The 22,334-nt window shown below is 36.5% G+C and overlaps 3 protein-coding genes across 3 annotated transcripts in view; 1 reads left to right on the top strand and 2 right to left on the bottom strand.

Moving 5' to 3' along the window:
- The window catches only part of LOC139700676 (protein odr-4 homolog), a 31,201-nt gene extending 27,432 nt beyond the window's left edge, over nt 1-3,769 (bottom strand). The window contains exons 1-4 of the mRNA XM_071599138.1: nt 3,085-3,769; nt 2,822-3,004; nt 2,147-2,352; nt 1,853-2,021 (exon numbers count right to left, since the gene is read on the bottom strand). Of these exons, the coding sequence (XP_071455239.1) occupies nt 1,853-2,021; nt 2,147-2,352; nt 2,822-3,004; nt 3,085-3,180 (654 nt within the window). The 5' untranslated portion in view covers nt 3,181-3,769. The remainder of the gene's footprint in view (nt 1-1,852; nt 2,022-2,146; nt 2,353-2,821; nt 3,005-3,084) is intronic.
- A 144-nt stretch (nt 3,770-3,913) lies between these two features.
- On the top strand, nt 3,914-10,891 carry LOC139700677 (uncharacterized). Its single transcript, XM_071599139.1, has 7 exons — nt 3,914-4,315; nt 4,403-4,598; nt 4,806-4,886; nt 4,962-5,073; nt 5,432-5,578; nt 9,595-9,686; nt 9,775-10,891. Exons 1-7 carry the CDS (start codon nt 4,293-4,295, stop codon nt 10,000-10,002), a joined length of 879 nt encoding a protein of 292 aa, XP_071455240.1. The 5' UTR covers nt 3,914-4,292; the 3' UTR covers nt 10,003-10,891.
- Nucleotides 10,892-14,308: 3,417 nt separating this feature from the next.
- Nucleotides 14,309-22,238, bottom strand: LOC139700675 (pre-mRNA-splicing factor SYF2). The gene is made up of 5 exons (XM_071599137.1): nt 21,943-22,238; nt 21,630-21,770; nt 21,389-21,513; nt 15,231-15,401; nt 14,309-15,126 (listed from the first exon to the last, which is right to left on the bottom strand). Exons 1-5 carry the CDS (start codon nt 22,048-22,050, stop codon nt 14,961-14,963), a joined length of 711 nt encoding a protein of 236 aa, XP_071455238.1. The 5' UTR covers nt 22,051-22,238; the 3' UTR covers nt 14,309-14,960.
- Between the last annotated feature and the right edge of the window lie 96 nt (nt 22,239-22,334).

The raw sequence follows: 22,334 nt of genomic DNA, 5'->3' as shown, positions 1-22,334 counted from the left end.
GGAACGGGGAGTCCGAATGGACAGTGTTAGGAAGAGGTGTAAGGCATGGGGTGTATCACATTATCACCGTTGCTGTTCAACCTGTATGTTGAGGAAATGATTAAAGAGGCATGGGAAGAACTAGAGGTAGGAATGAAAGTGGGCAGAGAAATCATAAAATCAGTTAGGTTCGCTGATGACCTAGCTTTAGTTTGTCAGTCAACCAAGGGGTTGCAAGCATTGCTGAGTGAATTGGAAATTCAGTGCTGCAGTAATGGGATGAGAATCAATATTAATTAAACAAAGGTTATGTGATTTTCCAGAAAGAAAAAGGCTAAGCGAAACATTAAGATAGGAGGGCAAAAACTATAGCAGGTTGAACAGTTTACGTATCACGGTAGTGTTTTGGACCAACACGGTCAAAGTAGCAGGGACGTAAGGAGAAAAATTTCGCTAGGCAAAGAGGCTTTCACAAGGAGGAGGGAGTTGATGACAGGGACGTTGAGTAAGGATGTTAAGAAAAGACTCGTAAAAACTTTGATATGGAGCATAGCTATGTACGGTGCGGAAACGTGGTCATTGAAGCAGGAGGATAGACGTAGATTGGAGGCTTTTGAAATGTGGGTGAGGAGAAGAATGGAGAAGGTGAAATGGACAGAGAAGAAAACAAATGAGGAAGTACTTGGTATGGTGGGTGAAGAGAGGGGTTTGTTGGGAGCAATCCTATGGAGGCAGGAAAAGTGGATGAAGGGGGTGTTGACCGGCAGCGGGATGTTGAAGACTGTAATACAGGGGAGAATGTTAGGCAAATGAGGAAAGGGAAGGAACAGGATAGGGATGTTGGACAGGATGAAGGGAGGAAGGAAGTACTCAGAGATGAAGAGGGACCTGATGTAGAGTAGGATGCTGGATTTTTTGTTTTGTTGGGAATAATAAAATATTTGTTTGGTAGTTGTGTCCATCCAAAAACCTACCTCAACTGGTAGATTACCTAATAATAATTATTATGTAATACGTGTAATTTTATTTTTTCTGGCTGGTAATTAATAAGTTACTGTACTTCTTGACGTACCCTGTATGAGTACATGATTTGTGATATTCTGTACCATACTATGTATTTGTCAATTGGGGAATTAAATTATTATTATTATAGGTCTTTGCTAAGGTTAATATGCTTCTTTTATTAGGAATCTGTACAACAAAAGTCACTCTGGAATAGGATAACATTCAAAACAAATTTATTAAGAGTACTCAACTAGAACTTCAAATTAGGAAAAGCTCTGAGAGAACTGAGTCACAATCTCCTATTCTTACTGTTTTACCATGTAATTTGGCACTAAGACTAATGAAGAACGTTGTATAATGGTTTAAATCTGATAAATAATTATTATGACTCAATACAACTAAATGGGCACAGCAAACTTACTTCACACATCAATAACCAGTACATAAAATGCACTTTTTTTCATAATACAATCATTCTTATCATGGCCTCTCCATTTTTTATCCCAAACACCCATCGATATATACATATGTATGCTTTTCCTGCCAAACCCAAGTTTCTTTCAAATAAATCAATTCGAGAAGGAGTTATCTGTTACACATTATTGTTTTGCTAATTTTGACAAAAAATTGTTTTTATCTCCCCAACATTAGGCCTTATATTGACAATGAAATTATCTAACAATCCATGCCAATATTTCAGTAGTCAAGAATGCCTCTCCTACCTATATTTATAGAAACCATTATTAGATGACTAGTTGCTTTGAGATTTGGCTACAAGGGGTTCAAGGGAGTATTTTGTAATCGAGATATAATTACAAGCTAATTATTTAAACAAATATAGACTATGATTTATTGAAAATTTCCTTACCATAATGAGCCTCTTCAGTGGCCTGACAGATGATGACTGTGGCAGTGGAAACCACTGATCAAAACCCATATGGCATTCGAGATGATGCCACTTCGTTGGCGAAGAATGAATTTTTAAGTCAGCAGGACGAAACATTGTTGAATTTAAGTCCACTGATCGGCAAACAATCCTTAAAGTTAAAACGCAACAATTTGAAAATAGTTCTTGATAAAATCAGCAACTGCAAACCAGCTACTGTTTTCCCATACCACCAAATATACGAACTTAACGTTTTTTGACTACGGCTAAACTTACTTTTGGGAAACAGTGTTGTAGTGAAGAGCAAGTTTTTCACTGGAAGGCCCATCACCATGCAAATAGCTGTGCTTAACAAAATGCTCCCGAATCTGGACAAGAGCACATCTGACACGATTTCTATCACTGCTGTCTTCATATGGATCAGATTTTCCCACAGTAAATATACCCAGAACCCACATCCCACCTGGAAGCATTCTGGTTACCTGAGAATTTAATGATGGTTGGGTAAGTTTTAATTAGTTGATATGGCTAATGGGAGTTATATCGTAATTATATAATTATACTATTCAGTTTTGGTGAATATTAATAATGACAGACGTTCTTGAATTAGACATTCAAGATAAACATTAACACAATCAAAAAAGGATGTATCTAGAAAAATCCAAACAACTTTTCGGTCACATCACTGGATGTAAAAGTGAACGAGTAGACGTATTTAAAGTAATGCAAATAGGTGACTTGGTGGTCTTGCACGCTCACTACCTCAAATCTGAGGCCATGACGTTGAATCAAAATATCGAATTTATTGACACACCAAGTTCACAATGAAGTTTAAGTGCGATCCCACAGCCATGTACTATGTTTAATATTAATTAATCCACACTCAATAGCATTGATGCATTTCTGCATTCACTATAGCGACTGTCATCCTACATATAGGCCAACACTAACATGCTTAGCATGATCTGCAACCCAGTTTTCTTCGAGATCTTTCATTGAAGTGATAGGCTTTTCAGTTGTCTCCTTCTCTTTGTCACCAAATGGATTTGTTTCTATGCTCTCTTCTTCGATATCTTCCTTTGCTGGGCGTGGTGTCCGAGCAAAATGAACAATGTAATCTCTCTGCCCAGCACTCTAATAATAAAATTTAACAATATGAACACAAATGATATGCGAAACTTCAATAGCAAGACAAATACACCCTACCAACAAACCTGTCCAAGAATCAAACCGACAGCATAGGCATTCGGGCTAGCAAATTTGGAAATGTATGGAATAAGATTTTCCTCGAGCACAACCGTCCTACCCATTTCGTTTGGTCAAATAAATTCACTTCAAAATAATATATAAATATATTTGATGTTAAGAATCAAAACCACTTGAAACACAACTGATGCTGGCATCAGTGACACATGGACAGTTAACAGCAGGTTGAGATACGTTTTTCATTAGTTTTCCTTTGTTTTAAGTTGAACACAAGGAGCCATACATTGAAAAATATATAACTAAATAACAAGACAGAAGATGACTTTTTTCACTTGAATTTCAACGTCACCCACTGCGACAAACAACAGATTTCACCGATTTCAACCCAACACGCAACTCTGGGTTCAATTTTTTATGAAGCTGGACGGGGATGAAATAGAACTTATGGACGAAACACAGATGCTCAAGTAATCAAAAACCTTTCCTCGAGTGTTGCCTTGGAATTACAGCCTTTATCATTGTATTATAATGTTCCTTTTATTCATCATTTGTAGCTGAAGTTAAAAATTCTGCAACGAAGCGCCCTAACAAATATCCCTTTTATTCGATACGGCATCACTCTCAACCATTAATTCGGACTTTAGGGGTAATTGCCAATGGATAATAGAAATTTTAAAATTAGAGGAATTCCTGAATCAATTTGGACAGTTGCATTATAACCTATCCCAGCCGGCTAATTTGGAGTTACGAACAAGTCGCCCATCATGCTATTTATGAAAATTTATTTCGTGCCGCTGTCATCGAATATAATGTTTGCTCTAAAAGTGCGCGGAGCTGGCTAAATATTTCACCTCGGTTAACGCTAGCTCAATATATGACAATGTGTCATTACGGATATTCAAGTACTCGATTGTTTGACCGGTTTTGGCCGTCCTTTGCGGGTGAATGTAAAACACAATTTTTCATGCTCAAAATAGCAACCCCCCATGACGGGTGAAAACTTTAGCTACCAGAATACTGCGAGTGAAATAACTAGCTTGGGAAGAAATAACTAGCTCGGGTGAAAACTTTAGCTACTGGTATATTGCGAGTGAAATAACTAGCTCAGGAAGAATAGCAAGTAGGTTACTCTGTCTTAGCTCCCGAAATGACCGATATTGTATGATACTACACGAAAAAATTGGAGGTGTAAACAGAAGTTATAAAATTCAACATAATGGATCCTAACGATGGCAATTTGTAAGTATGCCCAGTGTATTGACTAGTGGTAATTGAATTCAGCTTAGTTTACAATGTGTCAGAATTGTTCTTCATATTTTTACTAAGAGTCGCGAAACGATGTGTAAAAATGACCAAAAAGCAAGCGGCAATTTTGGTCGATTTCATGGAAACGCACCAAGACTTCGCATGTGGTAGATATGAATCTCCTGAAAGGAAGACGATTATGACTAAAATGTGGAACGAACTGAAAGGCCTCCTTGACATGCATGGAGCACCGAAGACTTTGGAGCAATGGAGGAGGGTGAGTTTGTGGCTCCTCTTGGCATTTTCTTCACTTTTTTATTATCAGAAGGGTGCCGGACCGAGGTGAACATTTGAAGGTTGCGGATTTTCATTTAGCCCCACTTGTGAGATTTTTTGTTTTCGCTGCCGAAATGAAACTCAGTATTTTGTGCTTTCCAACTTAAGCATCAATCTAAGGTATTATTTAAACATTTAATTAATGCAGGCTTGGAAAGACCTAAGGGCCAAAACTCGAGCGAAGAATGCGCGTCTTCTTGCCGAGAGGTCAACGACGGGTTATGATGAGGTTAGAAATCGCCTATTTCCAATAATTATTTTAATTTTCCAGCGTTGCCACTTTATTATAAATTCTATTTTTTAGGATGGATATGCAAGCCTGTCCAATTTAGAGCAAAGGGTGCTTGAAATTATCGGAGCAACAACTACTGCGCCTGCACATAAGCCACCACCTAACTTTGAAACCTCGCTGCCAGGTACACCATCAATGTATTTTCCCTCGTGTGTATTTAAACTGATCGGCCTACATATGAGTTGGCGGAAAAATTTATAATGAATTTGAATTTTTTGAACAATTGTAATATTTTTGTTTTCTATAAGGGCATTTGTAAGTTTTCTTTTAAGAGTAAAGTTGGTTACTCCAAGTTACTTTTTGGATATGAAATAATTATTGTTGAACATAATATTCTTAATATTTGCATATTTAAAAAAATATTGATTTGCTGTTAGATTTAACACTTTCTGTTAAGGGAAAATTTAATTGTTATAATGTGGGACAGTTTGATTAATATGACGAATGTACATGTAAAAACGTCATGTTTTATTTTATTTCAGTGAGAGTGAAATGTGTATCCAGTGGTGGAAATGTTGCCACAGAGCTATCAGTGTCCAAAACACCTACATTTCAGCAGTTTCTTACTCGGGCCACAATGAGATCCACAAGCATCCCACAACAAACTGTGATTTCAAAAAAACCTGATGGTATGGCAAGCATAAGATTGACGGGATAGGAATATTTAGAATTGACTGTGATTCCTTGTCTTTATAGTAATTGCTAGGAACTAGAAGGATTATTACTGGTTTGGATTAATGTTGATGTTATGTATTAAACCCCATGGAAATTTGGGTTTAGGTCTAGTGGCCTTGCTATTGGACATTACTAAGATTCACTTCATCAAATATCCATGTGTTCAGTACAGCACTCATACACTCGCAATCATTAAATGAAAGACTATCTAAGTAAGCAAAGTAGACGAAAGATGATATATTCTTATAATGCCAAAATTGTGTGACCTCAGGCGGATCATTTCCCCATTTCTGGATGGCTTAACCATTCCATTGGTGCTGATGGCCTATGGGTGACACCAAAACTTTAACACACAAGCCACCACCACCAATGGAATGAGGACTCCAATGGTTATTTAACTATTTGGAGTTGGCCAGGTGTGTTTAGGAAACAATAAATCTTTTACTGTTATTTTGGTTTGAGAAAATGTCCAATGACCTTCTCTGTTAAAATTTAAAGAATAAAAATTGATTTTAACTTACCAAATTGTTATTTAAGGGTTGAACTTTTCATCTGCAGTATCAAGTTAACAAAACCTTAATGATATGGCTAACTGTTAAAAAAAAATTCTTTTGCTGTCATGAACACAACCACTATACTCCATTACCTCTATGTAGATAGAGAGTATAGATTTGATCCCAATTTTGCCCGGATAAAGATGTTTATCTATCTATGTCATGCTCCTATGAGCCTTACACACAAGTCTCCTTATAGAAGCTATTGCACACAATGAACTTTACTCACATCATTATGCATATTAAAGGGAATAAAACTGAGTAAAATCACCCAAAGAAGAGTCAATGGGTTTAATGACTTTTCTGGCCAGGGATAAGACAAATTTTGTAAAATTTATTAATGCTGTACTGTAGTAGGTGGGGAAACCGATAGTACCATATAAATAAATATTTGGTGAATTTTAAAAGTTCTCTGATTCCTCAAGATGCTAGTTTACAAGGTTGAGCCAGATACGATTGAAATGGATTTTCTGCTGCTAAAATTTGAAAGCAGTGCTCAAGTCTAAAAATTTCGAAGTAAAAAAGATGATGAAGTGGGAGAAGTTAAAGGATGGTTGCTAAATGTAACTTTTGAACATAATATTTTAACATTCAGTCTCAGCTACTTTGGAATAATAATAAAGAGGCAACATTGGCATTTTCTTTTGAACTTAGGACACTTTTTTTTGTTGTGCATTCTGTAAACAGCATAGGTCAGAAGAGAATATTATTATCAGTTTTTGGACCAAGTTAAAGGGAAGCATAAAGGCTGAGGGAGAGGTAAATAAGTTATTTTAACCAGTTTTTCAATATACCTTATTCTCATTACCAATCAAATTATCATCCGAGCTGAGGAGCACACTCCAATGGGAGCACAAACACATAATGAAATTAAACTGAAAGGTAAAAATCATAAAAATGTAACTTTACACACAATGTTCTTATTCTTCACAAGTTCCTTTTAAGTGTAGGCAGTCTAATAAAAACCCTGATTTTTTCGTAGTTTCATGGGGCTTCCACCCTTTTATTAATTTCCTCCACTCCTTGTCCTCTCCTCTATTCTCGCAAATTAAGTGATCAATTTTAAGTTAAATTGTTCAATCTGCTGGATTTGCAAACCTCAATGATCACTTAATATAACCTTACGTATGCAAAAACATTTTACCATTTACTGTCACTTAGCCATCACTCTTCTTGCCATTCTCCTTATCAAATACAACTATATTCATTTTGGACCTGTATACCCTCCACAATTAAGTTAGAAAGGTCTCCCTGTAGATCCGTACAGTATATGTCAGCAATTCTGCATTATTAACATATTGGAGAATGGGCATTTATTTCCATGCATCAATCCCTAACACATCTGTGTAAACATTGACCATTGTTGATCCTTTTTTCATATCACTCTGTATTTCAAACCAGACAGTCAATACTCCATTTACTCACCATGCTATGTTTACACTCAGTTTTTTTAGCATTCTATTGCTACTTCTTTACTACATATTCTCTTGAATCCTTCAACAACGATGCAATTCTCAGACCTCACTTAAATTTTGATTATTGAAATAAAATTCTATTGAGATTTTATAGGGCAATGGGTTATAACCATATTTATAATGTGACCTGCAGAAAAATAAAATATGAGGGTAGTACAATAAGTCCTTTTCACCACTTTTTGGGCTTTTTTTTATTTTTCAACATAATCTCCTTTCAACTCTATACATTTGTCCAAGGGTTTTCCAAGTTTTTTAAGCCATCTAAAATGTAGGATTTTGGAAGCTCCTCAAAATAGGCATTTGTTTGATCCATTACTTCCTCGTTAGACGTAACCCTTCGTCTGCCAAGCCATTTCTTCAAGTCTGGAAATAAGAAATAGTCACTGGGGGCCAAATCTGGTGAATACGGTGGATGTTGTAAGAATTGGAACTTTAATTCCATAATTTTGGCCATCGCAGGTGTGCACCCGTGCATTGTCTTGATGAAAGAGAATCTTTTTCAGATGAGGACACTTTTCCTTGATTTCTTTGCTCAGTCGTTCCAATAATAACGCATAATACTCTCCTGTAATCGTTGTTCCCTTTTTCAAGTACTCAATGCAGATGATTCCACGAGCATCCCAAAAGACCGTGGCCATAACCTTACCGGCCGACTTGACCGCCTTTGCCTTCTTCGGAGCCCGTTCACCTTCAAAAATCCACTGATTTGACTGTTGCTTTGTCTCTGGAGTGTAGTGGTGTATCCTTGTTTCATCAACAGTTATATATCGATGCAGAAACTCATCAGGATTGCGACAGAAAATCATCAAAATAACCTCAGAATTGACCTCACGATTGCATTTATTCTCTGCTGTGAGTAAACGCAGCACCCATCTTGCCGAGATTTTTTTCACGCCCAATTTTTCATGCAAAATTGAAGCTACTGTACCTTGTGATAAACCTATGGCTTCTACTATTTCCAGCTCTTTGAGTCTTCGACCACTTAAAATCATATCGTGGATTTTGTCAATCATTTCAGCGGTAGACACTTCCACAGGGCGTCCAGATCTGCATTCATCTTTTGTGGATGTGCGACCACGTTTAAACTTAATCACCCAATTGTCAACAGTTGCAAAAACAGGAGCAGATGTGCCATGAACTTCATCCAACTCAGCTTTGATTTCTTTCGGCGTCAACCAATTCAAATACAAGTGTTTAATCACTGCTCGAAACTCATTTCTATAGACAAATTAAAGTTGCTTACTTCAATCGATGACAGCAATGAAACTTATGATTGATGTAGCTGAAACTTTAACAGCTGACTAGTTAGGAGTGTTATTCAATGGAAAAAATTCATTTTCGATTCTACAAGCGGCATCTCTTGGATTTTCTAAGGACTTATTGTACCACCCTCGTATTATTATTATTAACAAATTAGATTAACTTTTCCAACAAACTCGTTATTATCATGAAATGCATAACATGGAGCATGGAATCTCTTTCAGAATTGGTATATGTCTACAGACCATGACTGCAGATTAGGTACTTATTATACTAATTTGGATTGTGGGAAGGTGTACCCATTTTAGGTGCCTTCAATTAAAAAAATTGGAAACCAGTGACCATTGGTAATTATCTGGTAAAATATTGAGATTTAATTCTGAACATGTCACAATACAGACATCAATGGATCATATGATTGGGAAAAATCTTAATAAATTAGGTAAAAATCATCATAATATGTCACAGTCAAATTTTAAATTAACCCTCTTCTAATGACTGCTTCAAAACCTTTTTATACTTGGTGATAGAGTTTTTGGATGAGAAACCTGATTTGCCATAATTTTTTTATGTACATATTGATGTTTTATGTATAATGAATTTATGCATGAACTGATGACATATATGGCTGTGCATGACTTTTTTGACAAAAAATGCTGTAGTTATTTTGTATCATTTCAGACAAAGCAAAGGTTATTCTCACCAATGATAGATTGGATGATATTCTATCCAAACTGGAATCATACAGGGCTGAAAGCCTTGATCTAATGAAGGTACTATTTTAGAAGTTATAACTGTTTTAAACATAAAAACATGGACACCTCATTTTCTTAGCCAAATTTTCTGCTTCATGTTTCACAGGTAATTGCTAATGGTATCGCAACAATCGCCGAGGGCCAAAGAGATATATTAACTATACAGAAAGAGAGGTTAGAATTCCAGAGAGAAGTATTGAGACTAGAGAGGATGAGAGTGGAGAATGAAGTCAAGATGAAAAATGTTGTGATAGAAATTTCAGACTGTCAGAGGAGAATGGCTTCTGCTCAAGAACCAAGAGCCTTTTGTGACCTGGATGGCCCAAAGATTTAATCATTCACACACTGACCCATGGCAAATCTTGTTGTTATCAGCACTCTCATCGTTGTACATATAATATTCATACCCATATTATTTATGTTCAGACTTTTTTTCAACATGTAGAAATAAGAAAGTTAAATATCATATGGGAGAAACAAACCTGTTCTAAGGTGAAATTTCTAAGTTACTTTCAATGTTATGAAACCCCCTATGTGAGAATACTTTGGTGCTGACAATGTATGTAGTATGTATGCATGCAATGCATTTCATGTATATATGCACATAATACATTTCCACACCTTATTTTTTCATTGTCTCAGTCATAATCGGTAAAATTTTCTATTCGCAGATGTAAATATTTCTAACATACATGTATATTCTTCGTTGATAACTCATCTCCATACTGTTATCTATGTGAATAAATGCCATGATTTTATCTATTATATGGTCTTTTTCACCATTCTCAGAATTATGCCCTCTCTTGAGTAGCTTTTGGTACCATTAGCTAAATTTCTTTTTGATTTTGCTTCGTTAAATATTTCCCCTGCCAACCTATCCTTGCATTCTTCTTTCCCTTGACTTTATTGATATATGAGGGGCTATTAACATAGATGACAGAATATGCATACTAGCCATACGACTTAATTCCAGACTGATCGACCAGCTTATATATGGGAATGAGCATCTGTCCTTCGGCTAGTGTTCTCTGAAAGACAAGAAAGTGCTCCGGAGGAGCTTTCTGTCCTTGACACTATTATGATTACAACAGCAATAGAACTAGAGAAATGTGTGAGCAAGTGTCAAGATGAGTTTTACGCTATGGCTGACAAGGACATAATTGTAAATTAATTGTAATTGGGTGTAAACAAAATATGAGAAAGTTATGTTGTCCATTGTGCATCATACTAACTGAATACGCAAGTGAACATATTAAATGATTCCAGAAAATAACATCATCTCTGATAACCATGACAATACATGGCTCTTTATTGAGTTATTAGTCAGAAATAAAGACATCCCCAACATTGCCCTCCTCTGTGAGACATGATGATCCCAAAAGCTTTGTTGTTCTTGAAATGGTCCTTTCAGAATCATGGAACCATTGATAAGAGTTTTGAAATTTGTTTCACTTCATGTGTTGAAAAACACTTAAGTAAGCTGCCTTCCTAAGTAGTGCACTTTTTCAGTACGAACACTTAATGGAACTGATTAGTATCTGGCTAAAAATGCTTTTGTCAAACCTACATATGCTTTTTTTCAGGGAAAGCTGCTTGCTTGATATTGATGATAGAATAGATAATTACATAAGATGGGAGAGGAAGGGGAGTTCATATCATATGGATCCTAACGAGGATGTTGGGAAGGTTAAAAAAATAAGCCAAATAGGTCTTTGATAATTTTAGGATGGCCCTTTATCACTATAAGGATATGCCAACATGATTAAGTGGGCATTCCAGCTACATAATATTACTATCAAACAGCTCTCACTCTGATTATAGCCAGGCAATCTGTGGAACCTGTGTATAAGTTTTATTATGTAAAAGCCTGGAGCTCCTCCAATGTTGCTACACAGCTTGAAGACAATGCCAACAACATTGATGAGAAATTTAAAGTATAAATGATAGTGTTGACATTTTTTCGAAGGAATACTCCAACCCTCAGACTTCACTTCATAGGATTGTGAAAGATTCTGAATCGTTCTTTAATCTTGGAATCCTTTATATCTCCATTGGAACAAAACTACTCGGAAAATCCTGCGTTGACTCTACACCCCCTTATCACGTTATGCCCAATTCAAGATGAAAGTAAAACAGTTGTTCTTACTGCAAGACTTCAATGCCAATTCTGCACTATGGTATACCATATGGAATGAGAGAAAACTCAGCAAATAGCCTACTTATTATTCTCTGCTCATCTTTCTTGTTCAGCCATATGCCTCTTGTTGTACAGATCGGACAAAGGTCAATGCTACTGGTGAGCATCTCAATGGGATATTCATTGCTGTGAAAAGGTAAACGAAATTTCCAAAGACTTCAGGGCATATTTTATTGTGAAGATACTCTTAACAATTTTGTCAGAGAAAACTTTTCTTGGTTAAATCTTAATCCAATTTTTACCGTGAAAACAAATTGAGTGGATCCAACAAAAATATTGCTCAACTTCAGGTTTAAAAAATATGGAAAAAAGGCTTCTTTGTATTTTTGCTAAATACATGGTTCATCAATGAAAGGTATTCCTTTTTATTACTTTTAACATGTTAACCTCCTAGTTGTCAAAAGAACATTTCAACAGATTTTTCTGGGCACATGGGGTCAAAAGAAAGTACAGTATTTGATGGCATAAAAGGTGCATCTCCATTTCTGTAGGGCATACTCAGGTAAACCAGCCTACAGAGTCTATGCATGGAGGACGCATGGGTGATTTTTGAGCCATTATATGCTGGAAAAAAGATGCATATTAAATGATATAAAATACATTATTTTAAAATAACTGCTGTTGGATTTTTAATTCAAATTCCTCTGGACAGATGATAACTATTCTCCTAGCTGGGCACAAAGAACGAATTTAAAAAAAATTCTTTTCTAAATAAAACAATTGTTGATAGGAACACCTTAACTGCAAAACTATTCAAGCCTTTTCCTAACAGTGTATACTTTTAAGAAAATATCTAAGGAATATATGTAATAATTTGATTGATGGGTGGTGTATTGTATTATATGTAATAGCTTAATTTTTTTAAATTTATCTTTTTTTTCTTGCTGATTAATTGATGTAAATGAGATGGGGATTCTCTTGTTTTGTTACAGAGATTTGTGTTTGGAAGTTTCCTTTAAGTGTACTTTTGTTTTACTGACTGATTTTATCTATTATCTTTTGTGATTACTAGGGACTTGTGTGCCACCTGACACTATCAGAACATGTGTATTTTTAATAATAATATTCCCCCCAAAAACACTAGAAACTCATCCACACAAACAATAATGTTGGTAGGAGTACAATTTTGTACAGAAACTTTCATTTTCATTCGGGAAACACCCACTATAGTTCGGTTTTCAGTTCCTGGTGCATGCACAGAGACCCTTTTTTGGCCCAGGCTATTCAATTCCACAGAACTATGGTGAAAAGTGTGTGTGGGTGAAAGTGAATGTTGACCACCCTTGTCTTTAAGTTTCCTGAATTGAGGGAAAGATATGCCTTCCCCCTCCAATCTTCCTCCCCATCTCTGGCTGCATTTCCATACATCTAAAGACCAGGAACTTTCAACTGACCAATTTTCATATACAGCACATGCAGTCAACAAACTTGTAATCAATAAATACATCTTACCATCTTTCGCATAATTCTGCCAAGATATTAAACCATCCACTAGCTCAATTTTACCATTTCTTGTTATACAGTTTTTCTCTTCATTTTCCTTGACAAACAACTACTTACATATTGGGCACATTTATTATGTGCTGTTTCAATTATGTAATAGGCATTCTATCAATATTCAAATGAAAAGATCTTGGTCAAGCTACTACCAGGCTGTAATGAATATACAATTCATTCATATACAATCCTAGTTTTAGGAGAGGCAGTCGACAGCTGTGGACAGGAAAGGATTACGGTGGAGGGAAACCCAGCATCAGCATTAGCCTACTATTAAAGAGAGGCGCCAAGGGATCTGCAGCTTAATGTCCCAACCGCCGGATAGCGTACTCACTCACAGTACCTTCCACAAAGCACCTCAAGTAGGGATTAGGATACCACTGAACAATATTTGCCACCACCTGGATTCGAACCCAGCTTCCCACCCCTGGGTGGGAAGTTAGTATTTTAGCCTTCACACCATCCTGATCCTCCCAAACCAATGATTCTACCTTGAGAAGGACCATCAAAACTTGAAAAATGAGTAAAGGTATGCAGTTAAAAAAATTCCCATTCATTATATTGAACAACACTTTTAGCTGGAAAAATCATGAAAAATGTCCAATTAACTACAGTTGGTAAAGGCTGTGGATTGAAATGGGTATTCAGTATGACAGTTCCATATCGAGAACTTTTCTAAGCTAAGATTTAAACCCTTCCTCACAGAGTAAGAAGTTAAACTTTGGATCCAAGGTAATTTTTTACTGAACAATTCAAAATTTGCCGGCCCCGGTGGCGGCGGGGTAACGTCCTCGTCTGCCATTCCAAGGGTCGCGGGTTCGATTCCCGCCTGGGTGAGTTTCCCTCCATCTAGGGCTTGGGTGTTTGTAAATGTGACATTGTTATCGTTGTTAATAGTTCGATGTAAAGGCCTAAATGTGCTGTTTTCGGACTTATACTGAATAAATAAATAAATGTACAATTTTTTTTCATGTGACTTTTAAGAGATAATAAGTGACATGGAATGAAAAAAATGATTTCTCCATTTTGAAGAACATTCTACATTATCTGATTTGTACTTCCTCATGATTGACCCAAATTTAACTCCAGTGGACCACTAGAAAAGGCTAAAAATATATGAAATACATGAAGCCACAAATGCCCCAATGATTACCTTAACTAAATGTTTTCCTTCCATAACATAATCAAGTGATCAGAATGGAAAATATATTTCTGAGTAAAGTAAACAAAGATTTCAAAGCAGTAGCTTCTTAATAGACAATTCTTTGTACTATTTATTCATGGCCATTCCATTATAATCACATCACTCAAAAATTAGAATAGAATGATCAAACTTATTACTTTATAATTCTTCACATAGAAATAGTTAAATAAAAAAATAACAAACTAAACAGTGGTAAATTATACCAATAAATATTTAGATACAGAAATATTTTGCACAATCAATACACAAAAACTGCATGATAATTAGATTTGTCACATTTTATCAATTTTCATTAAAAACACTAAAAATTAAATCAACAGTAATATATAAATGCATTAAGTTTACATTTGTGACTCACAGTCAAGTACATATGGTGACACTTGATGATTAACCTTCACACAGCAGTTCCTCTTTCAAGATTCTGTTTTATTTCAGTAGTGTATTCACCATAAAATCTCTCCAATTTTGCATTGAACTTCATGTTTCTTTCATTGATATAATCTATGTCAGCATCATCATTGTGCATTCTTCGTCGGCTGTACTTCTCTCGCTTGTTAATTCTGTAAAGAAATTTAGTAAAGTTGGTATTAAAGTTCAGAAATTATCATTATTATTATCATTGTACATTTCATTTTTGGCTTAAAAGCAATGGAATAGTACTCACTGTTTTTCTAAATCTTTCACCATATTATCTATTCCTTCCTTGCTGTCCTTATGGAGTCCTTGGAGAATTTGACTTTCTTCTGCATAAAATGCTTTCTCTCCCACTTTATTTTTCTGCTTTTCATACATTTCCATATTTGGCTTTATATTCTTTGCTAGTCTGTTGTACTGCCTGAAAAATAAATGTTTAAACATATATATGCCACTTGGATTCATGCCAAACTCTTTCAGGTTATGTTGAGTAAAAAATTAAGATTTTAATTTTTTCAGGTGACATACTCTCTTTTACTAATTTCTTTCACAGTATCCTATGCTTACATTCATGCATTCAATTAACTGTGAAATTTGGTAAATAAAATAATTCAGGTACCATGCTTTATATTTCCCACAACTTTCAATGCATCTTTAATCCTCAGGCACAAAATGTTTCACATGAAATAATAGATGTCAAGAAATATTTTTCCTTCCTTAGAAAATGAATCCTTGAAAAATTCTTTGGATGAAACAAATTGATACTGGTAACTGGATTTATCGATCTACCAGTTCTTAACAGCAAGTTTTCTCCAGACTTTCCAAAAGTTATCATCAATATTTTCTATCAACCAACCACTGTGGATTATCACACAAACTTACTTTCCCTGTCCCTTCTAATTTCATTTAGTAGTCAGCATCTTCAGATCCAATTTGGACATGAAGATGCTGATTGTAATGCCAATGAAACTGTTACTCAGCCAGATGTTAAAGCATTGGAGTACCTTAAAACATAGGTGTTACATTACTCTAAACATTAATTATTCAGATAGGTTGATGGCCTTGAAGACATGTACGTCCCTTCACCATAAGAGAGTGGGACTACCAAGACTTTCCTTTGTTGCATTGAACAAACTCAAGCAATCGTCAATCTTTCAATGACAAGTCCTTCTCATGGACTACAATCTTTGTGAGGAGAAAGACATTACATATTCTGATGATGCCTGGGTTTGGGCTGGTGGGACCAATGAAAATTGCTCCTGCTTGGGTTACCAATGCCAGATAAGGCAAAAAAATAGGAGTTAGATAAAAGGAAGTCCATGTTCAACTGTTCCTTAGTGAGGTGGTTGCAAAGGCATCTGACCTTGGCAAGGCAGCCATTTCCTGATGCATCATGTTAAAAAAAACTATTAGGTAGGCAATGCCTCAAACATGTCTTTTAGGAACCAATAGGCAATATTAAGTAGGCTACATCAATTATTTACCCAACAATGATGGAAACACCTATGGCTATACATCCTGACAACTACGAGACTACACCAATATGGGTAGGAGCCCTGATAGAATATTAATGGAAATTAAAGCTCAACCAATGAACTTGATTCTAATTCAGGCCTGTAGTCTGAAAAGTCATGGAATTTGCTGGACATTTTGGTTGAATAAGTTGAGTTAAATGACCATCCAAATCATTTACAGAACCCTCCCCTAAGTGACAGTCCGGATAAATGGAGGAAATTTCTATACCTAGGAAAATTGCCCCTCCTAGCCACCAAGTTCCTCTGGAGACACCATATTGGAACTGCCTTCTACAACAACTTGAACACAAGGAATTTTTTCTCCAAATCTACGGACACTATCCCAAAGCTGGAAAGGAGCAGTGTACTACCTTGATCAAAAAGTTCCCGGAATAGCCACCGTGTGGCGCTCCCATCGTTCCGATTTGAGTTCTGTTTTTTTGTTAAATTGGTACATCTGTTGTTGATATTCCCTTTAAATCTTAGTGTCATAACTTGACATTTGCAAAAGTTACGGTCGGTTTTCGGTATGTCCATCAGTGCTTCCTGCGATTTTTCCATTACTTCCTCTCGGCTGCTAAAACGCGTTCCCCGTAATGGTTTTTTAACTCGATTGAACAGAAAGAAGTCACAGGGAGCCAAATCAGGTGAATTCGGTGGCTGTTGGATGGTATTTGTTGCATTTTTCGTCAAAAAATTACGAATAATGATAGCACTGTGCGACGGTGCGTTATCATGGTGCAAAATCCACGAGTTTTCTGCCCACATTTCTGGTCTCTTTCGGCGAATTGCTTCACGCAAACGTCTCATAACGCCCAAATAATACTCTTTGTTTACTGTCTGGCCTTCTGGCAAAAATTCATGATGCACTACACCGTTGTAATCCATGAAAACCGTCAGCATTGCCTTCTTTTTTGACTGAAAACAACGTGGTTTTTTTGGTCTCGGCTCATTTGGTGAACGCCATTCACTTGCCTGATGTCTGGATTGCGTGTCGTACTCATAAACCCACGTCTCGTCTCCAGTAATGATCCTTTTGATGAATGTGGGATCGGATTCAGCCTCGCAAATCATGTCTTTTGCGACGTCAACACGGTCTCTTTTTTGCATGAAATTGAGGTCTTTTGGAACCAACTTTGCTGCTACACGACGGAAACCCACATCATTAACCACAATGTCTTGGGCGGATCCATAGGCAATGTTCAAGTCCTCCGCTATTTCTCTGATGGTTAATTTGCGGTTATTGACCGACATTTCTTTTTTTTTATCAATTTTTTCACCGACTTTCGATGTCGATGGTCTGCCACTGCGTTCATCATCTTCGATTGACTCACGACCACTTCTGAACCGCTCGTGCCACTGGTAAACGACCGTTTTTTTTAGAGAATCGTTGCCGAAACACTTTTCCAACATTTCCAACGTCCGTGCGCCACTAAATCCGTTTTTACGCAAAATTTAATACAAGTTCGTTGTTGCAAATTTAAATCCATTTCTGAAATTGTAAAAAATCGCCAACACACACAGAGATAGATGTACTCTTGGCTACGTAACTTTTGCAAATGTCAAGTTATGACACTAAGATTTAAAGGGAATATCAACAACAGATGTACCAATTTAACAAAAAAAACAGAACTCAAATCGGAACGATGGGAGCGCCACACGGTGGTTATTCCGTGAACTTTTTGATCAAGGTAGTATATATACTTCAGGGCGAATGCTCAGTAACCTGTATTGAGCAGACTGGACAGAAGTTCAACGAGAGACTGAAGGAACACATGTCTTCTTATAACCTTGCACATTCAAATTCCACCTTCCCAAAGCACCTGTTAGACAAGAGTCACCGAAGTGATTTCTCCCTAGACACATTGCAATTTGAAGGCAAAGGCCCCCAGCAAGACACTCTCGAGCATGTGGAAATTTTGAAATCTTTAAATGCTAACCGTGAAATATTTAATGATCTGTTGTACACTTCCTGCTCTTCTTCTCCTCAGCCTCTCCATCTTTCACTATCCACCCACCTTACCTTTGCATATCCTCAGTTTTTCCCCTGCTTCCTTATCCTTCAACCAACCTTCACTACTGCAGGTAGCCAGCTTGGGAAGCGCTAGCTCTTCCTACCTCCTACCCTCACATTCCAGAACCTTGGCTCTTATCCTCTGGGGAAAGACCTCCCCCCACCCAACCCTACCTACCCACTACTTCCTCCCACCACCTTTTCCTGCTCTCTTTAGTATAAAAGATGTTGCACCAAAATGTATTACTCATCTGATGATGACATTAATCATCAAAACCATGGTCGTAGGCTATTAAATTTCATTGTGGAATTACAAAATGTACCTTAATCAACCAAAATTAGTTACCATCCCATAAAAGGGAAAAGCAATCATATGCAGGGCTTATAGAACAATAAGTTTGATTTAACATGCAGCCAAAGTATTTCTGAGGGTAATCGACGGGTGGAGAAGAGGGAATAATACTGATGATCAATTTAGTTCCAAAAAAGGAAAAAATACACATGCAGCCATGGTATCAAAGAGGTCATTGATAGTAAGAAAAATGGCATACAAAAAGACATGTTTTTGTTTCATTAATTAATCATGAGAATGTGTTCAACAGAAAGACCATGGTAGAATTAACTAATATACTAGAGAAAATAGGAAGAGACTGGTGGGATAAGTAAATTATATACTAGATTGAAGGGTACCCAAAATCTGTTTCTCAGACTGCACAGTTGCAATTTCAAATCAAACTGGAACTTCAATTGAGTCAGTGTAGTCAGGAGGCTAAGCCAAGGCTATCCAATATTATACTTGCTTTTCCACTTATAATGATGGCAATGGAAAATGAAGCATGAGGAAAACTGCAGATAGATATGAGAGTAGGTTAGGAATTTACAAAATCAGTTAAATTTGCAAATGATCAAGATATAGCTAGCCAGTCACCAAGAGGGTTAGTCACAACTGGGTGTCTTATAAAATTGTGTAATACGTCAAGGATGAGAATTACTGTAAGAAAAATATATGAGTATATAATAATAATATAGTATTATAAGTTAAAATATTATCATTAAATCACCATCAGGTTTCATTAGCCACACAGTAATCAATCGATAATAAATATTAATTGCGGCATTCCTGTTTTTCATTTTGCCTGTACAAATGAAAACTTTTCCTAAGTAACAGCTAAAATAATTTCATATATTCAAGTGTGGTTCGAAATTTGTGGGTGAGGAAATGTTTCTCATGGTATGCCATCAGAGTGGATAACTTCTTCCTTTCCTAATTGTTGGAAGGGTTTTCAGCGACGGGCAATTTTAATGCTGAAGAAACTAGCCATTTTTTTTGTTGCCCCTTCAGCAAAGACTTAAGCATTTATTTTTGCACAGTATTCTGGTGGGAAAAATCAAAAGAGCATTACATTTCAAAATTTAGAGATTTGAAATGGCAGACTGACCTTTTAATAGGTATCCAATGGATACATTACATGCTTTTAAGACATTTTTTTAATTGTTTGGTGAATAATCATTATTCCATATTTCTTGGGGATCGAGATGGTGCGGGGGCTAACGTACTGGCTTCCCACCCTGAGGGCGTGGGTTCAAATCCCGGCGGTGTTGAATATTTTTCAGAGGTATCTCGATCCCTACTTGAGGTGCTTTGTGGAGGGCACTTTGAGTGAGTACGCCGTCCGTCGGATGGGACGTTAAGCCGCGGACCCCTTGGCGCCTTTCGTAAAGAGTAGGCTAATGCCGACGCCGGGTTTCTCTCCACCCTTCATCCTTTCCTGTCCTTCCCCTATGGCGCAAATGACCTTAGCTGTCGGTCGCCTCCCATCAAAACTACTACTACTACTTCCATATTTCTTGCATTGATGGCTGTATATTTCTCAATATCCACTGCAAACCCTTGCCTGTGTTATTAATTCGTGTCCTACCTATAGAGCCTAATAATGTGAATTAATCACCTAGCTACCCACTTTCATACTATGATCAAGATCTTCACATTCCTTCAGCATACATATAAAAAACATCAGTGATTAGGGACAGCCCTGTCTTACTCCTATCACTGCTTCTCCCTTTAATACCCTCATTTACGTAATCTGCTTTATATACAAATTTTGAATGAGTTTCCGACCCCTTCTGTCCACTCTTAGGTTCCAAAATAATTCTATCAGCTTTGAGATCTACTCTTTTGAAAGCCTCTTTTATTGTCCATGATCCATAAAAATTGATTGCATTCGATCTTCTTCTCTATTAATGTTTCAATCATTGAAATCCCTTCAAATCTTCCCCTCCCAAAAGCCAAACTTAACTCGGCCAATGTAGTTTTTTCTGATATTATTTTTCATTAACAGAATTCGAATTTATGCAAGTGGGTTTATATATTATCATCCAAAGATCCTCAGATCCTGTTGTTTTACTCTACTTCTGAATAGGCAAAAATTCAATTTATGTCCTTCGTCCAATTTTTTTTCCTAATAAATACTAAGTATAAGCTCAAATAATCTCTTCCTTCCATATTAATTAAAACGCTTTTGAAAGTACAGAGGCATCTTAATCTTCAGCTACGCGGCGTAATTATTCAGGTAGCAGAGATTTTCTTAGGGCACCATAAGTAACACAGGGTAAGGACAGGGTTCCATCGACCATGATATGTGAATTTTACTTGTTGAGATTGGAATAAGGCGAAGTACATCCTCACCTCACCTAGTCCCGGTGCATTGCTAATATCAGGTAGAATGAACGAATTTTTGGAATAATAAATCATAATGTAATTGTAATGACATATACAATTAAATCTCAGGGTATTTTTTTGAATAAGTTGTTCCTAATGATTTGAAAATATATTAAGTTGTACTCTAGTTCACCGTAAGAATGAAATAAAATTAAACTAACCGAATAGTGGCTTGTTGATAATCAGCAAAACCGTGGTCAGGTGCCTTCTTTTTTTTCTTCCTCTCAAACAGTTCGGCTTCATCAGCCCCCACATTTAATAACTTAACTCGGTCATAGTCTTCCCCCTGAAAATATGGATGATTAGTTAGTCAAATTCAACTGAATGAATTGTTTATTTTTGGGGATATCCAAATTACTGTAATAGATATGAAAACATGAGTTAAAAATAGAAAATTTGCACCTCAGCCTCTGCTGCTTCTCTCTTTTGCTCGTCCTCTAGGATCCATTCTGCACGTCGCTTGCGAGCTTCCCAGTTGGAAGGAAGTTTATTACGTTTATCTTCCTCTATAACTTCCTTATGGTTTAGCTGTCGAGCTTCATTCTGTAAAAATTAAAATGACACAGATAACTTAATTCTAGAGCGGGTAATTACTGACGATTCCTCAGCAAAACAGGGATTTTCGTGAAGTAACATCAAACAGCCTATTACCCAGGAATCTCCAAAATTACTCACTAAGATGAAGATCAAAATATGGTCCTCGAATTCAACTCACCCGTTTCGTGTGCAAGTCCCTCAACCTTTTCATTCGCTCGCCTTGTTTTTCTTTGAAAGAAAGAACTCTGTCGGTCGAAGTGCCTGGTTGTGTATTAGCTTCACTCATGTTTAACGGAATGTAGCTCCAATTAAATAGTAATTCACAAATATTAGCTGAATTACAATTTTGCAGTGCAGAAATATATCTTTTCTGCGGCAATTAGTTATTTCAACGAATCAGTACCTATATAAATAATGACGTTAACATGGGGTAACTGGGCAAATTAGACAGGGTTGCCAAATTATAAGAAATGTGCGTTGCCAGATCATTCTCTTTTAATTAAAAAAACAGTGTACCCATCAATGATATAAATTTATCAATATTTATTTCAAAAAAGGTTCTTGGTTATT

Source organism: Hetaerina americana, unplaced genomic scaffold (genome assembly GCF_022747635.1).
Source record: "Hetaerina americana unplaced genomic scaffold, ioHetAmer1.1.p SCAF_106, whole genome shotgun sequence".
Lineage (NCBI taxonomy): Eukaryota > Metazoa > Arthropoda > Insecta > Odonata > Calopterygidae > Hetaerina > Hetaerina americana.
Note: the sequence above shows the minus strand (reverse complement) of the source record. Positions and strands in the feature narration are given on the sequence as shown.